Raw genomic sequence first — 22,045 nt, forward strand, 5'->3', positions numbered from 1 at the left:
TGCGCTACCTTAATGAAGACCGGAGTCTTCTGCCGCCGATTTTATCTCCTTCTTCTGTCTTCTGGCTCTGCAAGGGGGACGGCGGCGCGGCTCCGGGAACGGACGATCGAGGTCAGGCCCTGTGTTCGAACCCTCTGGAGCTAATGGTGTCCAATAGCCTAAGAAGCACAAGCTAGCTGCACGCAGGTAGGTTTGCTTCCCTTCCCTCAGTCCCACGTAGCAGTGAGTCTGTTGCCAGCAGATCTCACTGAAAATAAAAAAACTAACAAATACTTTCTTTCTAGCAAGCTCAGGAGAGCCCACTAGGTGCATCCAGCTCTGGCCGGGCACAGATTCTAACTGAGGTCTGGAGGAGGGGCATAGAGGGAGGAGCCAGTGCACACCAGATAGTACCTAATCTTTCTTTTAGAGTGCCCAGTCTCCTGCGGAGCCCGTCTATTCCCCATGGTCCTTACGGAGTTCCCAGCATCCACTAGGACGTCAGAGAAATGGGGACACTTGCCTGCCGTACTGTGTAAAATAAGGACTCTTGCCTGCCGTACTGTGTAAAATGGGGACTCTTGCCTGCCGTACTGTGTAAAATGAGGACTCTTGCCTGCCGTACTGTGTAAAATGGGGACACGTGCCTGCCGCAGTGTGTAAAATGAGGACACGTGCCTGCTTTAATGTGTAAAATGGGGACACGTGCCTGCCGCAGTGTGTAAAATGAGGACACGTGCCTGCTTTAATGTGTAAAATGGGGACTCTAGCCTGCCGTACTGTGTAAAATGGGGACTTTTTTTCCCCCCTGTGGTGGGCGTGATGATGAGATCAGATGAGGCCACGCCCATTTTAATGAGACCACGCCCATTTAATGAGCCACACCCCCTTGCCGTGCTTTTTCTTTTTATAGCTATGGGGGGGGGCATTTTTTTTTAAATGTCAATGGGGGGGGGGGGGGGGGCACATTTTGAAATCACGCACTGGGAGCCAAATTGGCTAGAAACAGCCCTAAGTATGAACCATGTACATGTCCTGCAATGTTCTCTGCTGAAGGTCACTTTCTTCTTCTTTTTGTCACACTGGGGTATATTTACTAAGGTCCCGATTTTGACCGAGATGCCGTTTTTTCTTCAAAGTGTCATCTCGGTAATTTACTAAACTCAAATCACGGCAGTGATGAGGGCATTCGTAATTTTTTGGAAGTCCAAGAAAAAAATTACGAATGAATACACCATCGGTCAAAACGCGGCTGTTTAAGTATGAATCTCTGTAATTTACTAAGAAGTGCAAAGCAAAAAAAAAAAAAAACACTGCCGTGAAAAATTACAACTCGTAAAAAAGTGCTAAAAAAAAACAGACCTGCTTTTTTTCCCCGTGATTGGATAGGCATGCACGGATCCATGAGATCCGTGCATGTATATCAGTGGGAAGGGGTGGGAAAGTGGTTATTTTCGGGGGGAAAAATGCGTGGGGTCCCCCCTCCTAAGCATAACCAGCCTCGGGCTCTTTGAGCCGACCCTGGTTGCAGAAATATGGGGGGGAAAATGACAGGGGTTCCCCCATATTTAAGCCACCAGCATCGGGCTCTGCGCCTGGTCCTGGTTCCAAAAATATGGGGGACAAAAAGAGTAGGGGTCCCCCGTATTTCTAAAACCAGCACCGGGCTCCACTAGCTGGACAGATAATGCCACAGCCGGGGGTCACTTTTATATAGTGCCCTGCGGCCGTGGCATCAAAAATCCAACTAGTCACCCCTGGCCGGGGTACCCTGGGGGAGTGGGGACCCCTTCAATCAAGGGGTCTACCCCCCCCCAGCCACCCAAGGGCCAGGGGTGAAGCCCGAGGCTGTCCCCCCCATCCAATTGGCTGCGGATGGGGGGCTGATAGCCTTTTGTGAAAATGAAAAGATATTGTTTTTAGTAGCAGTACTACAAGGCCCAGCAAGCCTCCCCTGCATGCTGGTAATTGGAGAACCACAAGTACCTACATGCAGCGGAAAAACGGGCCCACTGGTACCTGTAGTACTACTACTAAAAAAATACCCAAAAAAAGACAAGACACACACACCTTGAAAGTAAAGATTTATTACATACATCCACACAAACATACAAACTTACTTACCTATGGCCCCACGCAGGTCGGTCCTCTTCTCCAGTAGAATCCAAGGGGTACCTGTTGAATAAATTATACTCACCAGCTCCAGGGTCCCAGGCTCCTCGTAGCATCCATTTGTAATCCACGTACTTGAATAAAATAAAAAAACGGACACCCGAGCCACGCACTGAAAGGGGACCCATGTTTGCACATGGGTCCCCTTTCCCCGACTGCCAGAAACCCACTGTGACTTCTGTCTAAGTGGGTTTCTTCAGCCAATCAGGGAGCGCCACGTTGTAGCACTCTCCTGATCGGCTGTGTGCTCCTGTACTGACTGACAGGCAGCACGCGGCAGTGTTACAATGTAGCGCCTATGCGCTCCATTGTAACCAATGGTGGGAACTTTCTGCCCTGCGGTTGACCGAAAGTGACCTCACCGCTGAGCAGAAAGTTCCCACCATTGGTTACAATGGAGCGCATAGGCGCTACATTGTAACACTGCCGTGTGCCGCCTGTCAGTCAGTACAGGAGCACACAGCCGATCAGGAGGGTGCTACAACGTGGCGCTCCCTGATTGGCTGAAGAAACCCACTTAGACAGAAGTCAGAGTGGGTTTCTGGCAGTCGGGGGAAGGGGACCCATGTGCAAACATGGGTCCCCTTTCAGTGCGTTGCTCGGGTGTCCGTTTTTTTATTTTATTCAAGTACGTGGATTACAAATGGATGCTACGAGGAGCCTGGGACCCTGGAGCTGGTGAGTATAATTTATTCAACAGGTACCCCTTGGATTCTACTGGAGAAGAGGACCGACCTGCGTGGGGCCATAGGTAAGTATGTTTGTATGTTTGTGTGGATGTATGTAATAAATCTTTACTTTCAAGGTGTGTGTGTCTTGTCTTTTTTTGGGTATTTTTTTAGTAGTAGTACTACAGGTACCAGCGGGCCCGTTTTTCCGCCGCATGCTGGTACTTGTGGTTCTCCAAGTACCAGCATGCGGGGGAGGCTTGCTGGGCCTTGTAGTATTGCTACTAAAAACAATATATTTTCATTTTCACAAAAGGCTATCAGCCCCCCATCCGCAGCCAATTGGATGGGGGGGACAGCCTCGGGCTTCACCCCTGGCCCTTGGGTGGCTGGGGGGGGGACCCCTTGATTGAAGGGGTCCCCACTCCCCCAGGGTACCCCGGCCAGGGGTGACTAGTTGGATTTTTGATGCCACGGCCGCAGGGCACTATATAAAAGTGACCCCCGGCTGTGGCATTATCTGTCCAGCTAGTGGAGCCCGGTGCTGGTTTTAGAAATACGGGGGACCCCTACTCTTTTTGTCCCCCGTATTTTTGGAACCAGGACCAGGCGCAGAGCCCGATGCTGGTTGCTTAAATATGGGGGAACCCCTGTCATTTCCCCCCCCATATTTCTGCAACCAGGGTCGGCACAAAGAGCCCGAGGCTGGTTATGCTTAGGAGGGGGGACCCCACGCATTTTTTTTCTCCGTTTTACAGTGTTTATTTAAAAAAAAAAAAAAATGAACCCCAGCACGGATCACACAGATCCAGCCGAGATTCATTTTGAAAAAGTCGGCAGTGTTTTGCTAATCACTGCCGTAAAAAAGGTAAAAAAAAACACGAATGACATCGACATCGGAACAAATGAAAAATCAGAATACGACAGCTTAGTAAATTAGTCGTAATAAATTCAAAAAGTTGCAGTTTTACACTTTCGATGTCATTCGTGATTGAACTTTGACCTTTTTCCGAAAATTGCGAATGTTAGTAAATATACCCCACTGTTTCTGTTTCTGTACTTTGGGCCTAAGTCATGTTTGTACGCTACTCATTCACAATTGCATACACATTAGCGGCATTTATGGAGAACATTGAAGCATTGAACATTTAAGGGTTGGTCTCTGACCACGCAGACTGGCCACAGCAGTAGCTACTCAGTCACTGTGTATTTGCACGTATGATCACGCAGCCATCAGAATATACACGCCCTGAAATTGGCCATGCGTTTTCCCAACCACTCAACATATCCTCCCCATTACCACCTCCAAACAGCCACTTCCTGTCAATCACTCTGTGGCAGAGTCCTCAGTGCTAGCGGTATCGTCGTGCATGCGTATTGCAGCGCATAAACAGTCTGCACATATTCGTTCAGTTGTGGGAATATCGACAATTGCGTACAAACATGAATTGAGCCCTTCATACACCACCATGGATGTTTTGTGGCATCATACAATCATTTTCTTAGTAGTACAAAAAATGGGATTTTAATTACCTACCGGTAAATCCTTTTCTCGTAGTCCGTAGAGAATACTGGGGTCCACATTAGTACCATGGGGTATAGACGGGTCCACTAGGAGCCATTGGCACTTTAAGAGTTTGAGAGTGTGGGCTGGCTCCTCCCTCTATGCCCCTCCTACCAGACTCAGTCTAGAAACTGTGCCCAAGGAGACGGACATCTTCGAGAGAAGGATTACACAGATAGTCGCGAGATTCACACCAGCTCACACATAAGGCAACCCAAGCTAACTAGCTTGAAACATCAGCAACGGCTGAACAGGATTACTTACCAAGTAACAAAACAGTACTTACCCAGAACTAAGCAGTACTGAACTAAATAACCACTGCAGGATAACGAAGCGCTGGACGGGCGCCCAGCATCCTCTACGGACTATGAGAAAAGGATTTACCTGTAGGTAATTAAAATCCTATTTTCTCTTACGTCCTAGAGGATGCTGGGGTCCACATTAGTACCATGGGGATGTACCAAAGCTCCCAGAACAGGAGGGAGAGCGCGGAGGCTCCTGCAGAACCAATTGACCAAACTTAAGGTCCTCAGAGGCCAAAGTATTAAACGTGTTCGACCCCGACCAAGTACCTGCTCGTCAGAGTTGCAAAGCCGAGACACTCCTGGCAGCCGCCCAGGAAGAACCCACCTTACGAGTAGAGTGGGCCTTAACAGACGTAGGACACGGCAAGCCTGCCGTAGAATACGCATGCTGGATAGTGAACCTGATCTTAGAAGCAGGACACCCAATTTTCTTGGGATCATACAGGACAAACAGAGAGTCCGATTTTCTGTGACGAGCAGTCCTCCTCACATAGATTTTCAGAGCCCTTACAACATCTAAGGACTTTGATGAAATTGAGGAGTCAGTCGCAACTGGCACCACAATAGGTTGGTTGATATGAAATGCCGACACAACCTTCGGATGAAACTGCTGACGCATCCGAAGCTCAGCTCTGTCTTCATGGAAGATCAAGTATGGGCTTTTACATGACAAAGCCCCCAGCTCCGACACACGTCTAGCAGAAGCTAAGGCCAACAAAGTGACTGCCTTCCACGTGAGAAATTGACCTCAACCTCCTGTAGAGGTTCAAACCAGTTCAACTGGAGGAACTGCAACACCACGTTAAGATCCCAGGGTGCCTTAGGCGGAACAAAGGGAGGTTGGATGTGCAGAACTCCCTTCAAAAAAGTCTGAACCTCAGGGAGGGCAGCCAACTGTTTCTGGAAGAAAATGGATAGGGCCAAAATCTGGACCTTTACGGATCCTAATCTCAGGCCCATATCCACACCTGCTTGCAGAAAGAGGAGAAAACGTCCCAGTTGAAACGCCACCGTAGGAAACTTCTTGGACTCACACCAAGACACATATTTTTTCCAAATACGATGGTAATGTTTTGACGTTACTGCTTTCCTAGACTGTATCAGGGTAGGAATAACCTTGTTCGGAATGCCCTTCCGAGCTAGTATCTGGCGTTCAACCTCCATGCCGTCAAATGTAGCTGTGGTAAGTCTTGATAGGCAAACGGCCCCTGCTGCAGCAGGTCCTCCCGAAGAGGAAGATGCATCGGCTCTTCTAGCAGTAGATCCAGAAGATCCACTTACCAAGCCCTTCTTGACCAGTCCGGAGCAATAAGGATTGCCTGAACTTCTGTTCTCCTTATGAGTTTGAGAACTCTTGGAATGAGTGGAAGTGGAGGAAACACGTACACCGACTGGAACACCCACCGAGTCACTAGGTTGTCCACCGCCACTGCTTGCGGGTCCCTTGACCTGGAACAATACCGCCGAAGCTTCTTGTTGAGACGAGAGGCCATCATGTCGATTTGGGGTACGCCCCAAAGATCTGTTACCTCCTTGAACACCTCCAGATTGAGATCCCACTCTCCTGGATGGAGATCTTGTCTGCTGAGGAAGTCCGCTTCCAAGTTGTCTATTCCCGGAATGAAGATTGCTGACAGCGCCAACGCATGTTTTTCTGCCCAGAGGATGATTCTTGTTACCTCTGACATTGCAGCTCTGCTCTTCGTTCTGCCCTGTCGGTTTATGTAAGCCACTGTCATTACGTTGTCCAAATGTACTTGAACGGCCCGATTTCTCAGAAGATGGGCCGCTTGGAGAAGACCGTTGTATATGGCTCTTAGTTCCAGAATGTTTATCGACAGGCTGGCTTCCAGACTTGACCACTTTCCTTGGAAGGTTTTCCCTTGAGTGACTGCCCCCCAGCCCTGGAGACTTGCATCCATGGTTAGAAGGATCCGGTCCTGAATCCCGAACCTGCGGCCCTCCAGATTGCAACCACCAGAGGAGTGAAATCCTGGCCTTTGGCGACAGACGTATTCTCTGGTGCATGTGTAGATGGGATCCCGACCACCTGTCCAGGAGATCCAGTTGGAAGGACTGAGCGTGAAACCTCCCACACTGCAGAGCCTCGTAAGAGGCCACCATCTTCCCCAGAAGGCGAATGCACTGATGAACCGGCACCCGGGCTGGCTTCAGGACACCCCGAACCACTGTTTGTATCACCAACGCTTTTTCCTCTAGAAGAAACACCCTCAGCACCTCCGTGTCGAAGATCATTCCCAGAAAGGACAACCTCCTGGTTGGTTCCAAATGTGATTTTGGGATATTCAGGATCCAACCATGTTCTTTGAGAAGCTGGGTCATGAGAGCTATTGACCAAAACAGCTTCTCCTTGGACGATGCCTTTATCAGCAGACCGTCCAGATACGGAATTATGTTCACCCCCTGCCTGCGGAGGAGAACCATCATTTCCTTGGTGCTGTGGAGAGGCCGAATGGTAGGGCCTGGAACTGAAAATGACAGTCCGACAGAGCGAATCGGAGATAAGCCTGATGCGGCAGCCAAATCAGAATGTGGAGGTACGCATCCTTGATATCCAGGGATACCAGGAATTCCCCCTCATCCAGACCTGATATCACTGCCCTTAGAGACTTCATTTTGAACTTGAACTCCCTCAGAAAGGGGTTTAGTGTTTTTAAGTTCAGAATGGGCCTGACCGTACCATCTGGTTTCGGTACCACAAAAAGGTTCGAATAGTAACTTGTGTTCTGCATTTGAGGAGGGACTGGTACAATGACCTGTGCCTTCACCAACTTCTGGATGGCTCCCTGTAGGGTAGCCCTGTCTGCTGGCAAAGCTGGCAAGCCCAATGAGAAGAACCGATGAGGAGGGAGATCTTGAAATTCCAGCCGGTACCCCTGGGACACAATATCTAGTACCCAGGGGTCCAGGCCGGACGACACCCAGACGTGACTGAAATGTCTGAGTCTCGCCCCCACCGGCCCTACCTCCAGGCTGCGCTGTCCACCGTCATGCGGAGGACTTTGGTGTACCTGAAGCAGGCTTCTGGTCTTGGGAACCTGCAGCAGCAGGTTCCTTGGATTTTGGTCGGCCCCCTCTAAAGAAGGTGTTGGCCAGTTTGGTCTTTCTTGGTTTAGAAACCCGAAAGGACTGAGAGGCAGGTGAAAAAAAAGGTTTCTTCGTAGCAGGAGCTGCTGAGGGAAGAAAAGGGGACTTACCCGCTGTAGCCGTGGAGATCCACGCATCCAATGCTTCCCCAAAGATAGCCTGACCTGTGTAGGGTCTCCACACCTCTCCTGGATTCCGCCTCGGCAGACCACTGGCGCAGCCACAGTCCTCGACGAGCTGAGACGGACATGGAAGAAATTCCTGCAGCCATTGTACCCAGGTCTTTCATGGATTCCACCATAAAACCTGCAGAATCCTGAATGTTGCAGAGAAACAATTCAATGTCACTCTTATCTAACGTATCCAAATCCTCAAGTAACGTGCCTGACCACTTTACTATAGCTTTGGAGATCCGTGCACAGGCAATAGTAGGATGGAGTATTGCCCCTGAAGTTGTGTATATGGATTTGAGAGTAGTATCAATCTTGCAATCAGCCGGCTCCTTTAAGGCGGTTTATCCTGGGACAGATAAAACCACCTGTTTTGAGAGTCTGGATACAGACGCATCCACTATGGGTGGGTTTTTCCATTTTTTTCTATCCTCCTCAGGGAAGGGGAAAGCAACCAGAACCTTCCTAGCGATCTGGAATTTTTTTCTCAGGGTTTTCCCATGCTTTTTCGAAAATCGCATATAATTCTTTGGACGCAGGGAAGGTTAGCGAGGCTTTCGTATTGTCAGTGAAGTAAGCCTCCTCAACCTGTTCAGGTGTTGTGTCAGTAATATTCAACACATCTCTAATAGCCTCTATAATCAACTGCACCCCTTTTGCAAGAGATGCGGCCCCCCTGAGCATGTCCCCATCACCGCCTGCCGTGTCAGAGTCGGTATCCGTGACGTCTTGCATGATCTGGGCAAGAGCACGTTTGTGGGAACCCACAGAGGGGGGGCCTGAGGTAACAGAACCAGACCAAACTGCCATAGAATTCTGTAAAACCTGAGTTGCAGATTCATTCTGAGCAACCCTAGCAGAAATCTGAGAAATCATAGTTTTGATAGAGGATAACCACTCCGGTTCCCTTGAACACTACACACACACACACACACACACACACACACACACACACACAGTAAGGTAGACAAAGTTTCCCCCCTGAGAATGGCAAGAGAGACACAGAGATTAGAGCCTACCCACTCACAGCGCTGTTATATATAAAGGACACCCCTTATCAGCGCCCACTGTGTACTTTAATAGTTGCACAGATCTAATTCACCGCCTCCCCCCCTTCTACAACCCCCTGGTACCGCACAGGATAGCTGGAGTTGCTTGGAGGTACAGCTCTGTCAGCGTCTGTGTACAGCAGGGGTGGGGAACCTCCGGCCCGCAAAGCCGTTGGTTCCGGCCCACCCGCTTGTGTCAGTGAGACATGCCGCCGCTCAGGCCGGCGGCAGCGTGTCTCAGCTGTCAGGGAGGAGAGCGCAGCTACTATGTCCGGCGGCAGGTAAGATCTCAAACCAGCCGCCGGTTCGTGAGCCAATCAGAGCTCGCGGACCGGCAGCCAATCAGGAGCCGCCGCTGCCGGTCCGCAAGCTCTGATTGGCTCACGAACTGGCGGCTGGCTTGAGGTCCTACACGCCGCTGCCGCCCGACATAGACGCGCTCTCCTCCCTGTCCTGTTCCCCTGACACCCTAACACCCGCTGGATGGAGCAGCAGCGGTGAGCAGCAAAGTAGGGGGGGGGGCACTGTGGGGGCATTTGTATACCTGGCACTGTGGGGGCATTTGTGGATCTGGCACTGTGGGGGCATTTGTGGATCTGGCACTGTGGGGGCATTTGTATACCTGGCACTGTGGGGGCATTTGTGGATCTGGCACTGTGGGGGCATTTGTATACTTGGCACTGTGGGGGCATTTGTATACCTGACACTGTGGGGGCATTTGTGGATCTGACACTGTGGGGGCATTTGTGGATCTGGCACTGTGGGGGCACTTGTGGATCTGGCACTGTGGGGGCATTTGTGGATCTGCCACTAGGGGGCATTTGTATACTTGACACTGTGGGGGCATTTGTATACCTGACACTGTGGGGGCATTTGTGGATCTGGCACTGTGGGGGCATTTGTGGATCTGGCACTGTGGGGGCATTTGTGGATCTGACACTGTTGGGGGCATTTGTATACCTGACACTGTGGGGGCATTTGTACACCTGACACTGTGGGGGCATTTGTCTACCTGACACTGTGGGGGCATTTGTACACCTGACACTGTGGGGGCATTTGTATACCTGACACTGTGGGGGCATTTGTATACCTGGCACTGTGGGGGCAATTGTGGATCTGGCACTGTGGGGGCAATTGTGGATCTGGCACTGTGGGGGCACTTGTGGATCTGGCACTGCACTATTGGGGGGAATATGTGTATCACGTCCCATTTGAATTGGCCACACCCATTTTTTGGGTGCGCGCACACCTCTGGCGCGCGCACACAGTACCTTTAAGGGGCAGACCTACTGGGGGGCAGGGTCATTTTTTAAGTTGAGAATTTTTGTATGGCTCCCAAAGGATTTTATAAATATCCAAATGGCCCTTGGTAGAAAAACGGTTCCCCACCCCTGGTGTACAGGAACTGCAGGCATGAAAATGGCACTGAACGCTGCTGGGTCCGCTCTGAGGAGAAGCTCCGCTCCTTGAAGATGGCGCGTCTTCCCGCACAAATTCTTTATACTGGCCTGAGGACTCCGTCGCAAGGCGGGGGATTCCGTCCTCTGTTGAGTGTCTGAGTACGGAGGGTTGTGACACTAGCCTGGGGATTCAGTCTCCAGTTAGCGTCTGTGACCAGTGTAGGGTATTAAGACGCTGGCTCAAGACACCCCTCAAAGCACCAACACTATGTGCTGCTGAGCCTTCCCGAAATGCAGCCGCTCAGAGCTGCGCTCCTACCCTTGTACCGCCATATCTCACCTCTTCTGATCTTCTGGCTCTGTAAGGGGTTGGCGGCATGCTGCTGGGGTGAGCGATCCCCTGTGGCGGAGAACGTTCGATCACCTCAGGAGCTCAGTGTCCTGTCAGCGGTGATAGTGGCTCAGACCCCGCAGGGCGGACACTACTCCGCCCCTTAGTCCCTCGAAGCAACAGCCTCCCTTAAAATAATAAACTCTAAAATAAACTTTTTCTAAAGAAGCTCTGTAGAGCTCCCCTAGCTGTGACCAGTTCCTCCGGGCACATTTTCTAAACTAGGTCTGGTAGGAGGGGCATAGAGGGAGGAGCCAGCCCACACTCTCGATCTCTTAAAGTGCCAATGGCTCCTAGTGGACCCGTCTATACCCCATGGTACTAATGTGGACCCCAGCATCCTCTAGGACGTAAGAGAAAATATGTAAAGGATGCTTCCCCCTGCCCCAACTAAATAAATCAGTAAGCAATATACATATGTGCGTCTGTATAATTTACATCACTTTCATACTGACGCCAAGGCTTCAACCTGGCTTTTAACCGGCTTCAGGAACACGGGTTGGATCCTAGTCCCAGCTCAGTATCCCCTTTCACAGGAAATTCCCAGGACAAGCATTTGGACCTTGGAATTTGCCGGGGCAAGCCAGCTTAACCCGCGTCCTTTCTATGGGCCAAATTCCGATCTGATTGCTGTTGTGTGAAGTCACAAGGTGTCCGATTATCGATCGACTGCGCATGCGTAGGGATCATAAGGCGCGTGCGCGAGGCCATACTGCAGAAGAATTCAGCTTGTTTTTTGATCGCTAGGCGTACACAGGTTGATTGACAGGAAGAGGAAGTTTTGGGCCATTTTCTGGGAGTGTCTGGAAAAACACAGGCGTTCCCAATCGTTTTCAGGGAGGGTGTGTGACGTCAGCTCTGGCCCCGATCACCCTGTTTGTATCGCACTGTAGGAGTAGGTCCTGGGCTGCGCACAGACTGGAAAAAAAACATTTGATGGTGAGTCGGATGCGAATGGATTTGCAGCTGGCTGGCATTTATAAAGCTTTTCGCAAGGCGTACGCAGACTTGCACAGGGCGGGGATTCACTCTGTCTGGGCGGTGACTATCTGAACACAACCCCCTGTAAATTCGCAGAGGAGCGATCAGGTCTGAATTAGGCCGCATGTTTAAAAGGGTCAATCAAGGTCCAGAGTTCTGGACCAGGGTTGAAGCCCCAGCATTTTTGTCCCGGGTGGACCCTTTCACAGGGCTTTAAAGAACAGCGCTGGGCCCTGGTACAGCATGGGGGCATGGTCTAAATAGGGGGTGTGTCCACCCCCACATGGGGTTGTCATTCAGATCAGGGCACATGTTGTGTTGAGATGGCAGGTAAGACTCCATTTTGGCATCTTTTTATCCTAGAACTCATATTGGAGGAGATTTATCAGCGCTTGCAGAGAGATAATGGGGGTCATTCCGACCCGATCGCTCGCTGCAGTTTGTCGCAGCGCAGCGATAGGGTCGGAACTGCGCATGCGCCGGCTCCGCAGTGCGCCGACGCATGGCAGCTTTCGTTGCCTAGCGATCGCCTCTGAGACAGGAGGAGGGCTTGAACAGCGGCGTTAAGCCTCCGTTTAGGGGAGCGGTCCGGCCAACGCAGGCGTGGCCGGACCGTTGGGGGGGCGGGCCGCGGCGGCTGCGTGACGTCTCATGCAGCCGCTGCGGCCAGCGGCAGCGACAAACAACTCCCGGCCAGCTGCAGGAGCTGCGCTGGCCAGGAGTTACTCCTCAAATACAAAGGCGTCGCCGCTGTGCGATGCTTTTGAATTTGTGCGGGGAACAGGGGTGCGGCACTGACATGCGGGGCGGACTAGCCCTGTGCTGGGTGTCTCCCCGCATGTCAGGGAAGATGATCGACGATCAACTCGGAGTGACCCCCAAAGTACCAACCAATCAGCTTCTTACATTTTTGGAACACATCCTGGTAAGTGGCAGAAGCTGATTGGTTGCTACTTTAACTCTCTCCAAGATTTGACAAATCTCCCCTACGGAGACAATCCATCTCGTTTAAACTGAAAGAAGAATGGAAGATGAGTTATTTTAAACTACTGCCTTTACTGTAATATGTGCACACATCCAAGACAGTACAGCTTTCCTTATAGAGTTGCGCTCAGATGGCTGGTAGGAGTCATTGGAGCATTTGTTTTTACCAAGTGTGACTGAAGAGCTCTCGCGTAAACACACGCCAGCTCATTGCCACTGTATTATATTTCTGAATATTTTATCACATTTCTCCACAGTAAATAATAACGATGAGAATATAAATATTTGATTTGAAAATATATTTATTCTCTAGAATTACTAAAATATTTTCTATCGAGCATTCATTCCTTTGGTCCATAGTCTTCACACACTTTTGTGGTTTGGGGTCCTCTATGTGGGTCCGCTGTCTGACACGTAATCAAGATCCTTGAAGAGCCGCTAGTAAGGAAAATAAAGAGAAAAAGGACGATTATTTCCTGCCACATTCTCCGCTGCAGATCTCTCTGCCCCTTTACCCATCACATTACAATTCCTATCCCATTCCGTGACCTGGCATCACTTGTTCAAGGCGCTCTAGAGATTTGGATACCAAAATGAATTCATTCAACTTTGAGAAACACCCTACATTGGTGGTCATTCCGAGTTGTTCGCTCGCTAGCAGTTTTTAGCAGTCGTGCAAACGCTATGCCGCCGCCCTCTGGGAGTATATTTTAGCTTAGCAGAAGTGCGAACGAAAGGATCGGAGAGCGGTTACAAAAAAAAAATTGTGCAGTTTCTGAGTAGCTCCAGACCTACTCAGCGCTTGCGATCACTGCAATCTATTCAGTTCCTATTTTGACGTCACAAACACGCCCTGCGTTCGCCCAGCCACGCCTGCGTTTTTCCTGGCATGCCTGCGTTTTTTCGAACACCCCCTGAAACGGTCAGTTGACACCCAGAAACGCCCACTTCATGGCAATCACTCTGCGACCAGCAGTGCGACTGAAAAGCTTCGCTAGACCTTGTGTAAAACTGCATCGGCCGTTGTGAAAGTACGCCGTGCGTGCGCATTGCGCTGCATATGCATGCGCAGAAGTGCCTTTTTTTGCATCATCGCTGCGCTCTGAACATTTTTATCTAGCGATCAACTCGGAATGACCCCCATAGGGCCTAATTCTGAGTTGATCGCAGCAGCAAATTTGTTAGCAGTTGGGCAAAACCATGTGCACTGCAGGGGGGGGGCAGATATAACATGTGCAGAGAGAGTTATACCCCTTTTCCACTAGTGTAGCACGGGTCGCAGCCATGTCGCCTGACACGGCTGCGACCCGTGCTACAGCCCCCTGCAGACAGAGCTCACCAACCCGGCAATTGCCGGGTTGGTGACGCGCTAGTGACGCGGCAGGGGTGGCGCTGGGAGATCACATGATCTCCCAGCGCCGCCTTCCCTATGCACTGTGAACGGGAGCCGTGTCGCCTTGTCACCCCACTCGTGGAAATAGCTGGTTTCATCCAGCAAGAGGGAGCTTGTGTCATCCGGTACAAGGGAACATTTCCCACAGCCCGAACCACCTATCAGAGGGGATCCCTGAGCAGGGGGGCTTTACTGCAGGACGTCTGTGATGGGCCATGTTAGCCAGCAGTCATCACTATGTAATACTATGGACCCTGACACCCTCTTCCCCACCACCAGTGGTCAACGTAAGTTCACCACTGTCTCTGGTGCAACCCCAACTATTTCACATAACTAACGAATGCTACTTTTATTGGATGGAGAAATAAGCATATAGCAGCAATAAAGCACGTGTTCCACCAACAGGGCACTATTCACAATTTTCAGCAGTTGAAAGACAGAATTGACATATCCAATAATCAGGCCTAGCGTTATCAAGCCTTGGAGAGTGATAAATAGCACCAGCCAATCAGCTCCTAACTGCCATGTTACAGGCTGTGCTTGAAAAATGTCAGGAGCTGATTGGTTGGTACTTTATCAACCTGCAATTTGTCATTCTCCAAGGCTTGATAAATCTGGACCTCAGTTCTTCATGTATGTACAAATCTGACACCACGTTTCAGTGATTATGTGACGCAGGACACTAACAGCTCTGGACCCTCAGAATCTTTGATCAATTTCAACCACGGTAATACCTTTAGTATATGATACATCTATACAAGCCTTGCACTGATCCGTGTGCGATACTGGCGGGGAAGCTGAAACCATGGCGACAGGATATTCCAGGCTTGGCTGATCCGGATTTTCTCTTACACACTTTGAACCCACAAGGAATTCTTTACAGTTGGCAGCACTACTGGAATTCCAAATACATACAATTAATAGAGCATACATTTCACAGTCCCAGCGCAGGTATATAGCTACTCATCGCTCCCCGGCCCGCAGCGGCTGCGTGTGACGTCACGCAGCCGCTGCGGCCTGCCCCCCGTTCGGTCCGGCCACGCCTGCGTTGGCCAGACCGCGCCTACAAAATGGCGGACAAACGCAGACGCTGCCGTTCCACCCCCCCCCCCTCCTGCGCATGCCCAGCGTCCACCTCTGCCTGTCAATCAGGCAGAGGCGATCGTAGCGGCCGGACAGCCTACAGCCGTCAGGCATGCGTCGGCGCACTGCGGCACCGGTGCTTGTGCAGTTCTAACCCGATCGCACCGCTGCGATAAACTGCAGCGTGCGATCGGGTCAGAATGACCCCCCTAGACTGATAATTGTACAATTTTGCTATTATAAGCTCGCTATTTCCGTATACAGGGTCTGATACAGAAGTCTGGTGTGACGAAACACGTTGGTTTCCCTGCAGTGACCCCCTTGCCTATTTTAAAGCTAAGTCCTTACCTTTTTACCTTTTTATCTGATTTTGGATTTTGGATTTTTATTTCTATTCTTTTGAAAAAAAAAAATATGTATCTTATTTTATATGTGCTATTAAAACTGTTTGTTCAATTTTATATTTTTTGGCTTATAAATCGTAAATTTTAGCATTAGTCTTTGCACTCTCACACAACAGAAGTCGCCGGTACCCTTATCCCCCCACTATATTCTGATACAGAGATGTACAAAAATGCACTTGCTGTACGCAACAGCTGTGCAAAATTATGCAAATGCCTCTGCCATCTGGATTTGTTTTGTGATGCCCACCGGTGGCTTTGCAAATCCCATCGGCTGGATACAAAGACGCAGCATCCGTCACATATCAGTCAATGACCAAAGTCCAAGTAGCTCTATGGTTGCGCAGAACGGCAGCAGGAAGATTCCGGAGACACTGCAGTTGCATACGGGATCGCAGTCACAGCCTCAAGGCGCCTCCTAAAAGGTTGAGACACGTCTGCGTTTTTGCCGCAACTCTCCATTACCTCCCCCAAACGGTCCCTGACTGTCATTTGCTTTGCTAATAAATGCTCTCTGCTACCGTCATTGTAAGACGAGTGCGGCTCATGCACATTGCGGACTGACAATAATTGTGTACATCTCTGGATCAAGCCCTTATATAATATTGCCTAATTCACTCCATCCCCCACTCGAAATAGCACAACATTTTATCAAAACACTGTTACATAGCATACACACACAGTACCGGCTATAAATACCACTGATGATTTCCCAATAACGCAAAGTATTTCTTATGAAGTCGGCCCATAAATGCATTTTCTAATACTGTTCAATACAACCAAAGCTATATAATAATACTGAAACCAGCTCCTTGTGTATACAGATCAGTAACAGTAGGTATGCAGACCTGTAAGGTATATATAATGGTTATAGAGAAGAGCGTTAGCTTTTATTAAAGACCAACTGTATCAGCCATCAGCCAGGACACGTGTCCCCTCATTCTCTGTGTCCAGGCACGTGTGAGCACGGGGGCTGGGTGTTACCAATTTACATTTCTATTTGTATTGAGATTCAGACAACAGGACCTGCCTTTTATATACCAGATGGATACACGACCCTACACCCAGAACTGGCTCATTCACAACAAACACCAAGGTATCTGAAAGCAGCCGGTGTGTAACTGAGGCGGCTGATGTGTTCTACAATAACACAGACACATGCCCAGCATGTACCTAGTGGCTCTGCCCCGGATCCTGGATATTAGGACAGTCACATGTCCTTGCACTACTGGCATTATCTTTCTGTGATTACTGTTTATATTTGCTTTATACTATATTTCTGACTTGCTTGACCAAGTTATGCTACTTTAAAGTCCTTCTAGATCACTATCCTTCTTATAATCTTTTATTCATCACACTGAACTTTAGAGGCTCTCAAACGCGGCCCTCAAGGCACCACAACAGTCCAGGTTTTACGTATATCCATGCTTAGCCACAGGTGACTTAATTAGTACCTTAGTCAATTGGTTTTAACCATCTATGCTGGGGGTTGCGGTCAGGAATCCCCTGGGAGGGTTAGGGTTAGGCTGCGGGGAAGGGAAAGTTAGGGTTCGGTTGTGGGGAAGAAAGGGTGAGGTTACATAGGTTCTGGGGAAGTGGGGGTTAAGGGTTAGGCACCCCCTGGAAAGGTTAGGGTTAGGCTGTGGGGAAGGGAGGGCTAGGCTGTGGGGAAGGGAGGGTTTTGCTGGTTAGGCTGTGGGGGTTAAGGTTTAGGCACCCTCAGGGAGGATTAGGGTTAGGCTGCGGGGAATGGACGTTTAGGTTTCGGCTGTGGGGAGGGGGGGGGGTTAGGTTTAGGCACTACCTGGGAGGGTTAGGTTGTGGGGGGAAGGAAGGTTAGGCTGAGGGAAGGGTGGGTTAGGGTTGGGTACTACCTGGGAGGGTTAGGGTTCGGTTGTGGGGAGAAGGAAGGTTAGGGTTAGGCTGCGGGGAGGGGGGGTTAGGTTTAGGCACTACCTGGGAGGGTTAGGTTGCGGGGGGAAGGAAGGTTAGGGTTAGGCTGAGGGAAGGGTGGGTTAAGGTTAGGCACTACCTGGGAGGGTTCGGTTGTGGGGAGAAGGAAGGTTAGGGTTAGGCTGAGAGAAGGGAGGGTTAGGGGGGTAAGGGAGGAGGGTAAACATACTTAACCAACCACTGTCGGGATTCTGTGCATCGGGATGCTGGTGTCAGTCCTATGACCGCCGGCATCCCATCCGCCGCCATTTCGTATGTATTCCGTGCTGAGCCATGGATATACTTAAAACCTGGGGTGCCCAGAGGACCGCATTTGAGAACCTCTGCTTTACTCTGTTTCTGTGGAGAAGGGCAGCTTCTATCCATCAGTCACTATATGCAGGTGTATGTTTTGTACTACTGTGGTGACTTATACGATATATTCCTTTTATACATAATAAAAAAAGTTTACAGTATAGTTTACAGTATAAAAAAAAAAATACCTAAGTTTGGTAGGTGTGCAATCATCTATGAAAAGTCTACGTATGTGGCTGGTACATTCAGGATGGTGGGAGAGGAGCTAGCATAAAAAGAGAAGAAGAAAAACAGGTTATCTGACATGCAGATTTCCCCCAGATTTCCAGTCCTCCTCTTGTCCATTCTAGTCTTCACACTAGGCTGTTTTACCAGGACGTGGCGCCCTGCTCGATTTTTAAAACCAAAATGCACCCTGTCCTTTTAGCGTCACCCTACTAAAAACAGCCTGCTCCATGCTTTGCTGCCGCCATGTGAATAGCTATTCACATTAAGGGGAGAGCTTGGGGGATGCCCAGCACTCCGTAAGTGCTAGCCATGCCCTCTAGATTTGATGCCGATGGCTGACCATGCCCCCAATACCAACAGCCTCCAATAATGAGTCATACTTGCCTACTCTCCCGGATTCTGCAGGAGACACCCGGTTTCTTGGGTAGTCCCCCCTAGCCCCAGAAGAGTAGGCACCCCTCCCGCACTCTGCCCACTTCCTAGTGAAGTGGGCAGAATGTGAAGATAAATACGAAAAAAATTGTGACCTGATGGTGGGGGCGGGGCCTAATGATGCACTTATATGCTAATCGCATAATTTTAGCCCCACCTCTATGCAAATCCGGGCCAATAGAGCAATTTTTACTCCGAGGGAGGCGGGGTCTAATGACGCAAATTTCTCAGCCCTGCCCCTGTCGCCGCCCACCTGCTTCTTCTCTCTGGACATCTCCCGGAGAGGATATTTATAATGTAGGTGTGTGTGTGTGTGTGTGTGTGTGTGTGTGTGTGTGTGTGTGTGTGTGTGTGTCACCATGTATTTCCCCTCTCTAAAGAAGGGGGGCCCTTTAAATTTTTTTGCTATGGGGTTCACAAAGTTCTAGTTTTTCCCCTGGGAACATCACCTGATGGGGCAGGAGCCGGAAGACACCACTGTACCACTAGAGCTGAACATAGGTAAGTGGCCGGGACCCACTATTTTGTTTGCATTCTGGACATTTCCACATTTCATCAGTATCAACGGAGTCAAAGCAGACATGCTAAACATGTCGTCAATAGGACCATGTCAACATTATAAATGTCAACAAAACATATCACCCAACACCATAACATGTAAATACAAATAATTTTTTTAATAAAGTATATAGAATACTCACATGAAAAATAATCTTCTATAACACGACGCCGGACCTGGCCGCCTAGATCCCTGGTATCTACTACCACCGGAGAAAGGTCCTCTTCCTGATAAACACTGGGATTAATCTCTACCGTCAAATTGTTTGCTACGCAAATGTTGTGCAAAATGCAGCACGCGATAGTTATGTCGCAAACCTTTGAAGGAGAGTACAATAGCGCACCGCCGGACTTGTCTAAACAGCGGAACCGGCTCTTAAGAGCAGCGAAGGTTGTTTCAACAACACCCCTCGTTGCTGCGTGTGCGGATTGGTACCTTTTTTCAGCGGCAGTAACAGGTTCCGACATAGGCGTTAACAGCCAAATGCGGCTTCTATATCCAGTGTCACCTGGAGAAAAAAAAAAGTAAAACATGAAAAACATCCTGGTGTGATTCCAGCGTTTTAGGGCGTATATTTAAAGTGGCAATAATTTAAAAGACAAAACCAACCTTGTTTTGCTTTTTAAATTATTGCCTCCTTAAAACTACGTACTAAGGGGCTAATTCAGACCTGATCGTAGCAGCAAATTTGTTAGCAGTTGGGCAAAACCATGGGGCTAATTCAGACCTGATCGTAGATGTGCTAAAATGAGCACATCTACGATCAGCTTCCCTGACATGTGAGGGGATGCCCAGCAGAGGGCTATTCCGCCCCGCATGTCTGGCCCTACCCCGCTGCACTAGTACAAAAGCATAGCACAGCATCGCTGCTTTTGTACTTGAAAAGTAGCTCCCCACCAGCGCAGCTCCTGCATGCTGGCAGGGAGCTTCTCGACGCTGTCTGAGTCGCAGCAGTTGCATGTGATGTCACGCAGACGCCGCGGCCCGCCCCCGCAAGGTCCGGGTACGCCTGCGTTGCCCGGACCACGACCCTAAAACGGCGGCAAAATGCCGCCAGACCGCCCCCTCCCGCCTAGCGACTGCCTTTGCCTGTCAATCAGGCAGAGGCGATCGCAGGGTTGAGACGGCCGTCGGCGAAAATACTCACAGCAGCAATCAGGTCTGAATTAGGCCCCATGTGCACTGCAGGGGGGGGGGGGGGGACACAGATGTAACATATGCAGAGAGAGTTAGATTTGGGTGGGGTGTGTTCAAACTGAAATCTAAATTGCAGTGTAAAAATAAAGCAGCCAGTATATGCTCTGCACAGAAACAAAATAACCCACCCAAATCTAACACTGGAAAGATATATCTGCAGATCAATTGATCTGCAGATATATCTATGGACAGATCGGGCAGTGTGTTCAGCATACACACTGCCCGATCCGTCGGGGACTGACGTCATGAACTGGGCGGGCGTGTACACACGCCCGCCCAGTTCAGCTGTCAATCACCGCCGGCCACCGCACCATGTGTACGGGCGAGCGGCCGACCGCCCCGTACACACACAGCGACGCGCCAATATATCAGTAGATATATTGGCCGTCGGCTGTGCTGCGGGGCCGACGCGATACGTCTGTGAACGACTGAGTTCACAGACGTATCGGCCGTACACACTGGCCGACGGTCCCGCGATATATCGGCCAGTGTGTACGGGCCTTAACTCTCTCTGCACATGTTATATCTGCCTCCCCCCCTTCCCCCCTGCAGTGCACATGGTTTTGCCCAACTGCTAACAAATTTGCTGCTACGATCAGGTCTGAATTACCCCCTAAAAGTCTGGAATTGTGCCAAGAACGGGATTATAAAATATAAAAACGTTGCACTCACCAAGCAGCCAACCGTATGGGACTGATCCTTCCTCGATTTGGCGGAACAGTGCAGACTGGCGCAGAATATAAGAATCATGTGTAGATCCGGGAAACCCCACCACAACATTCAGAATTCTTTGATTGGCGTCACTCACCATCTGCACATTTAGCGAGTGAAAGTCTCTACGGTTCCGAAAACATTCCGCATTTTGCCGCGGCGTAGTGAGTGCCACATGCATGCAGTCCAATGCCCCCAAAACATTTGGCATGCCGGCAATAGAAAAAAAATCTGATTTGATCTCCCTCCACTCGCTGTCGGATTGCGGGAATTTTATAAAGTCCGTGGTGTGTTTCTTTAAAGCCGTTAGCACCTGGAACAAAGAGCGCGAAAACGTGGCCTGGGAAAAGCCGGCGATTAGGGAGACCGTTGGCTGAAAACGGCCGGATGCAAAAAAGTGCAGAGACGCGAGCAGCTTGGCCAGGCCGGGCACTGCGTGGTTCGTGGCCACACGCGGCTCCAGGTCGGGCTCCAAGATGTCATACAGCGCATAGATTGCGTGTGAGGATAGGCGGTAAAGTTTAATCACCTCTGCCTCGGGCACACCATCCAGCAATTGCCTTGTGCGATATAGACGAGGCCGCGGTACTGCGACCTGCGCCGACTCAACAGATGGAGGCATTTCCTGAGCGTCGCCATCCACTCCCTCAGACACTTCACTCATGGCTAGGACAGCCATATCCTCTCCTTCCGTTGCCATGCTTCCCCCCTGTAATTAACTAAACATGTACAGCCAGACTGTTAGTGAATGGTACCAGTCGTCAAATCCAGGAAAAAAAAAATTGTTATAAAAACCTGGAAATTTGCAATAACAATAATAAAAAAGACATAAAAACAAAGAGAACACCACTGGAAACAATGCAGTATCAGAAGCTAACTCCTGCTCCGGCTGCCAATCCCCCAGGACAAGCCGCCAGTTCCTGTTCAGCGTGGAAAGAAGTGATGTGGGATATACCATTATCATAATTCACGTGGGGGGGTCAGAAGATACCATCTACTCAGCTCTAAACAGGAAATAAAAAA

General features: G+C 49.9%; 1 protein-coding gene across 6 annotated transcripts; it reads right to left on the minus strand.

Moving 5' to 3' along the window:
• Positions 1-13,084: 13,084 nt before the first annotated feature.
• LOC134910585 (putative nuclease HARBI1) lies at positions 13,085-21,939 on the minus strand. Of its 6 annotated transcripts, none has more exons than XR_010176241.1 (5): positions 20,984-21,939; positions 19,550-19,622; positions 18,084-18,160; positions 14,899-15,056; positions 13,085-13,209 (listed from the first exon to the last, which is right to left on the minus strand). XR_010176241.1 is itself a non-coding variant. In XM_063918798.1 (4 exons), exons 1-4 carry the CDS (start codon positions 21,720-21,722, stop codon positions 13,190-13,192), a joined length of 993 nt encoding a protein of 330 aa, XP_063774868.1. In that variant the 5' UTR covers positions 21,723-21,939; the 3' UTR covers positions 13,085-13,189. The 6 variants fall into 6 exon arrangements, 1 of the variants encoding a protein (XP_063774868.1); XR_010176240.1 differs by having other exon boundaries at positions 14,899-15,059; XR_010176239.1 differs by having other exon boundaries at positions 19,257-19,622.
• Positions 21,940-22,045: the final 106 nt, after the last annotated feature.

The sequence above is a fragment of the Pseudophryne corroboree genome, chromosome 4 (genome assembly GCF_028390025.1).
Source record: "Pseudophryne corroboree isolate aPseCor3 chromosome 4, aPseCor3.hap2, whole genome shotgun sequence".
NCBI lineage: Eukaryota > Metazoa > Chordata > Amphibia > Anura > Myobatrachidae > Pseudophryne > Pseudophryne corroboree.